Consider the following 6214-nt stretch of genomic DNA (forward strand, 5'->3'; position numbering starts at 1 on the left):
TGGGATTGTAGAATAAGCTTTCAGACCCTTGCTGTGTAACTTTTTTGTAGAAAGTTGAATATCTCAAAGCACGACAGTCGTTACAAGATCCTGGTGTACCAATGGAAACGTTGGTAAATATTTTCTTAGCCGTACAGATACCTGCACAAAAAATATTCATTGGGTGCTTTCCAATTGCTTAACACATCTTGATACACACGTACATAAAACCAGTTTATTGGTTACATATTATTTAAAATATCTTGTAAGATAATAATGCAACCAATAAACTGGTTTTGTGTAACACAATGTACGCAACTGGAAAGCACACTTTGAATATGGCTTTAATTTCATTATTTGCAGATAAAACTCTCAGGACATTAGAAAAAATTACAATACCTTGCAAGATTATAGAATGATTCATCTTCCTGTCCGCGTACGAATCATGATCATTAGCGGGAGCAAGTACAGTAACGTGACAACCGTCGATGGCACCAATCACCCCTGAAAAGTGTGGGCACTCCGTATAATTAATAGCAGTGAAAAGGCAAATAAACAGAGGATTGGTGTATAAAACACGCACAATACAAAGTAACATGCATACCTGGATACCCTGCTCTGTCATAGAATTGTTGTCTTATTGCTGCACATTCATTCTCTTCAGGCCATACTATAAATTTATGACTTAATGCACAAAGAATATCAACGATACGATGAACTTCATGATATATTGTAGAAGGGGCTACACCAAACCTGTCAGCTCCATTCTCCATTGCTGACTGACCAGCCAGATACCACAGAGCTATAAGTGTTGCTTTATCAACTGTAATAACAGGGGCATCACCACGTTGCATTTTAGGCATATATATTGGAGCAATAACATTGACAAGTTCTATAAAAGTATCCTTGCGCATCCTGTTAAAAATAAGGAGAAAATTACATCGCAGACATGGATATTACAAAAAGCATAGCGTAAAGAGTACCGCATAGAATTTTTTTTATTCTTACCGAAACAGTCGGTGAAAATCGAAGTCTAAATAATACTGGATCCATTCTTCACCGCACAATTGACCTAATCTGAAATGCCGCTGCCTATCCTCTTTTCGAAACAGCAAAGAAACATTACACACTGCTCCTAACTTACTACATGCAATGATGAGTAAGTCATCATCAAAGGTCTCCTCCTCAAATAGTTGTATTGCCAAGGCTAAGGCTACATTTGTCTTCTGATTCATATTCGTCCAAATAACGCTAGCATGTTTCGTGTTTTCGTAAACTAAATTAGGTTAGGTTTATAGTGACAGTAAAATGTCATTTTCATTAGTCGGTGAAAATCGAAGTCTAAATAATACTGGATCCATTCTTCACCGCACAATTGACCTAATCTGAAATGCCGCTGCCTATCCTCTTTTCGAAACAGCAAAGAAACATTACACACTGCTCCTAACTTACTACATGCAATGATGAGTAAGTCATCATCAAAGGTCTCCTCCTCAAATAGTTGTATTGCCAAGGCTAAGGCTACATTTGTCTTCTGATTCATATTCGTCCAAATAACGCTAGCATGTTTGGTGTTTTCGTAAACTAAATTAGGTTAGGTTTCCATAGTGGCAGTAAAATGTCATTTTCATTAGTGGTGACGTCTGATTCATATTCGTCCAAATAATGCTAGCATGTTTGGTGTTTTCGTAAACTAAATTAGGTTACGTTTATAGTGGCAGTAAAATGTCATTTTCATTAGTCGGTGAAAATCGAAGTCTAAATAATACTGGATCCATTCTTCACCGCACAATTGACCTAATCTGAAATGCCGCTGCCTATCCTCTTTTCGAAACAGCAAAGAAACATTACACACTGCTCCTAACTTACTACATGCAATGATGAGTAAGTCATCATCAAAGATCTCCTCCTCAAATAGTTGTATTGCCAAGGCTAAGGCTACATTTGTCTTCTTATTCATATTCGTCCAAATAACGCTAGCATGTTTCGTGTTTTCGTAAACTAAATTAGGTTAGGTTTATAGTGACAGTAAAATGTCATTTTCATTAGTCGGTGAAAATCGAAGTCTAAATAATACTGGATCCATTCTTCACCGCACAATTGACCTAATCTGAAATGCCGCTGCCTATCCTCTTTTCGAAACAGCAAAGAAACATTACACACTGCTCCTAACTTACTACATGCAATGATGAGTAAGTCATCATCGAAATGGCTATTTGTGACGTCAAAGCCTGAAACACTCCTGACCAAACGCTACCGTGGTCGCGAAACGAAAAAACGCCTCATGTTGGCTCCTGCCAGGACATGGCAGGTATATAGTAGAAGTTTGCTTGTGTATAGCGGAAGTTTGCGCGATAGCCAATCAATGTGTCGTTTTTCCGTAAGAATGTAAAAGGAAAGCAGCATATTGATTGGTTACCACACGTCTTTACAGTTATTTCACTTTATTTTAAATTAAATCAATTAATATAGTAATCAATTAATATAATAATATAGTAAAGTAATCAATTAATATAATATAATATATAGTATTAATATAGTATTAATATAGTATTTCATATATAATAATTTATGTAAAAAGTACTTCGTAAAAGGCCCAAGTTTTTCGATTATTTCCAGATTTCTTGTTATAATCTTTTATATTTTTGTAAGTACGTTTTAAAGAAGCAAGCTTATTGCTGCATTGAATTGCTGTTTTTCTTAAAGTAGGATTGATTGTATTTATTTCCTTGACAATCATTTCCCAAAATTGCCCCTGTCTACCATGTCCTTCTTTTAAGTCATTTTCTTTTTGTTGAAATAAATGGAGAAGAAGACGAGTATCACTCACAGACCAAAATGACACAGTTTTTTCTAAACGTAAACAAATTTTTATCAGTTCATTTTATTTAAAAATGTGATAAATATTTTATCAAATATATAAATATATTTAAGATATATAACATACCTTCATTGCTTGGTAAATCTTCGTTCTCTTTGTTTAAGTCATCGTCAATATCACTTTCTACACTAATATCCATTTTAATACAGTTTTTTTTATTCAATGAAAAAATATTGAATATTTTATAGTTTAGGAATTTGCCTCTACCTCGGATTTGAAGCAGTTTATGTACGCAGTTTTGTTAAAGCCAAGTTCGCAACGTAGCGACGTTTTATAGACAGCATAGCCACTGCGTGCATATTGCGCTATAGAGAAACGATATTTTGAGCGTATATGTGCGCATATGCGCAGATATGCGTTTTGCGGAACGCAGCCATAATAAATAGTTTACTTTGTCTACACGTAGACGTAAACTATTGTTACGCATAGACGCACAACCCTGCTTTTAACTTTCCTTTATTCTCACTGAGAGAAATATCTCTCTGTATGTGCCGGGCCTTCTAATCTTTTCCTATTACAATTTATACATTTGGAAAGTAGGGAGGTACACTCCGCCTCACAATGTCCTACTGCAGTACATTTGACACAAATTCTCGAAGATTTATTGCTGCGACACTGTTTTTCTACATGTCCAAATCTCTGACATAAGTGACATCTAATAACCTTTTGAATGTATGGCTTCAAATTGATAATTTTCCCGTATAGGGAGGCTCTATCAGGGTAAGTAGATCCTTCAAAGGTAATTATGTAAGCAGATTTTTTCCTTCTGCGTGGAGCATCGGCATTAATACGATCAGGGGTGTTATCAGGCTTGGAGATACTTTTTACAGCCACCACTTTCGGCCATGGGTCAAACCAGCCGGGTGGAGGAGAGAGGTTCTCCTGGATTTCCTCATTAGAGTCAATATTATTAATATCCCAGGAGATGCAAATACGTTGTATTTTGTAGTTGGGGATATATGTTATCCAGTCTGAGTGTGAGAATAGAAGATCTCTCATTTCCATGAACCTCCCTACTATAGAATTAGCAGCATCTCTGTTATTAAATTTAACAGAGAATTTACTACGACCGACATTCTTTAAATCATATGCTTCATTTCAAAAAACACCTATTATTTTAAGTGCCGCTTTTCCCAGCTGAAGTTCGCTGATGATGGGAGGCTCTAGACAAGCTAATAAAGATTTGGTAGAGACGAACCCTTCAATACGTACCTCATACGGTCCAAGATGCGATGGAGGGTATTTATTTTTGCTTAATTTTAGTAGATGTGGAGGCACGTCTCTGTAAAGCTGTTTGTTCACTTCATCCTTGAAGGACTTAGATTTAGGTTGCATAGGGTCCTTTGCTTCGTCGTCGCACAGGGCGTTGAACTTTCGTTTAGTAGACACTCTAGCTGCAGTTTTAATGATAGTTGGAGAAGATGTAGTCAGAGTCTCTCGCAATTGCGAGTCGTTTTCCGTAGTCGACTTAGGTGACGTCATCTTATTGCGTACCAATTAATGGCAGACAAAGAGCCAGGCAAGACTGATGTTGTCTTGTTGTGGAAGTGAAAAATTATCACTATTTTCCACGGAATCTTATAAGATTCACGATTTTGAAATCAGTTGAAATCTTCCGGTTAAGGAATTCGTTATTATAACAACGATTTTTAATGATTTTTAAGAAGGCTACACTAATGCGACTAAGTACTATTGTTGCCAACGTAAAACTCTCCTTATAATTTGACAGGAATGTTTATATATTAAGGGTTTGTTCTTTATTGTCTCTTTGCTATATCTATCACATTCTTATGTGAAGATGTTCCTGAGGGTTAACGTATCGCGCGTGATTGGCACTTACAAGGGAGGTTAGGCAACCCGAAAATTCAGAAAATTCTGAAAAAATTTGTGCAAGTAGAGTAGTTCATCCGTAACACAAAACTATTTTTTTTCGTGCCATATTTTGGTTTGAAAGGGTGATATCACCCCTTGAAAAAAATGTAGATTTGTTTTTTTCGCGTAATAAGTCCAGAACGGTGAGAGATATAAAAAAAAAGTTTAAACAAAAGTTGCATCTCATTTTTATGTCTACAAAACTACGTACAGACAATTATCGAGAAATCCATTTTTTTCGAGTTACCCCTACCACCAACCCTTAACCCTCCGAGAACACACCTATTTTTTCAAGCATAGAGTACACTCTGGGTCAATCTGACCCTACGCTAACTTTGAGGGTCCGCCATTTTAAAACGACGTGTGCGATTAGCTTAAAAAAATTTCTAGATATACCTGAGATATAGAAAAATCACGTAAAATAAATTAAAAATGTCGTTATAATTATTAACATATCTAAAAAAATTCTCAAAAAAAATTTTTTTTTGTAAAAATTGTAATTTACAAGAAACAATCGTGATTTTTTTTATGAGAATAATTTTAGCAAAAAATTTATCTGTTTATTCTTGAAATATTGTAGAATCAAGAAAATAATATTATTTTAGTGTACTTTCAAAAAAAGGAAAATTATTTTGCCAGATGACGCAGGTGGTTTTAAGGGTAAAACAATTAAAATTTTTTAGCAACCGTTATAGAAAAATTTATTTTTTATCATATTTGTCATTAATTATTGACATTTACATTATTATAATGATGAATAATACATAAATAATTTATTTATTCACTTCCACTACAATCGTTACATAAATAAAGACGATGTTTGTCGCACATAGGACACAAGCAAGACGGACATTGCATTTTTGTCTTTTTATCTTTAGAATAAGGACAGAGTGCACATCTTGCTCTTTTTTCTAATTCAGGTCGATCACTTTGTGTGTCAGTCGAATTATCATTGAGAATTAATTTGATGCCCTTGCGTATTTCAGAACGCAGGGTGACATTTTTCAGTTTTTCTTGCAAGTATGGAGTGAGTAAATGCAAAACAAGTCCTTTTATAGCAGCAGTGGCAGATAGATGTTTCTCATCTCCATATTTGCAAGTGCATAAAATCCGTGCATTGACTTGTGCTTGATCAAGGATGCCAAGAAAGAAGCGCATTGGCCAACGCGCTTTGTGGCACGAGCAGTAGTGTATGCATGGCACAGCTTATCAAACACATCAGTTCCACCTTTTGTTTTATTATAGTATAAAACCATTTCGGGCTTATTATTTTCTCCAACATTTGTATTTATAATTTTAGTACTAACCAAAAGGACAATTTTGTGTTTCTTGGGTGTGTAGTTTACCAACGTGACATCTGACGTATGACAGAATTTTGAAGCTGGAACTGTTTTTGATGCAATTTTCATTTCGTTCGGTATTTGTGGCTTATTTTTGCGAATAGTTCCAGTAACTAACATATTATAAGGTTCCATCTTTACT

The 6214-nt window shown here is 35.2% G+C and overlaps 1 protein-coding gene across 1 annotated transcript; it reads right to left on the reverse strand.

Moving 5' to 3' along the window:
* Window positions 1-125: 125 nt before the first annotated feature.
* LOC116847200 (putative nuclease HARBI1) lies at window positions 126-2999 on the reverse strand. Its single transcript, XM_032821945.1, has 5 exons — window positions 2927-2999; window positions 988-1255; window positions 584-894; window positions 294-483; window positions 126-141 (listed from the first exon to the last, which is right to left on the reverse strand). Exons 1-5 carry the CDS (start codon window positions 2997-2999, stop codon window positions 126-128), a joined length of 858 nt encoding a protein of 285 aa, XP_032677836.1.
* Between the last annotated feature and the right edge of the window lie 3215 nt (window positions 3000-6214).

The sequence above is a fragment of the Odontomachus brunneus genome, unplaced genomic scaffold, assembly GCF_010583005.1.
Source record: "Odontomachus brunneus isolate Ranch 3 - 2012 unplaced genomic scaffold, Obru_v1 Obru_scaffold_075, whole genome shotgun sequence".
Taxonomy (NCBI): Eukaryota; Metazoa; Arthropoda; class Insecta; order Hymenoptera; family Formicidae; genus Odontomachus; species Odontomachus brunneus.

Bases quoted from the DNA above. Each gene is read 5' to 3' on its own strand.
- LOC116847200 (XM_032821945.1), bottom strand. From the start codon at position 2,999: ATGGATATTAGTGTAGAAAGTGATATTGACGATGACTTAAACAAAGAG. The intron at 895-987 runs GTAAGAATAAAA...TATTTTTAACAG, and splicing joins GATTTTCACCGACTGTTTCG to GATGCGCAAGGATACTTTTA. The intron at 484-583 runs GTATGCATGTTA...CACACTTTTCAG, and splicing joins TGACAGAGCAGGGTATCCAG to GGGTGATTGGTGCCATCGAC.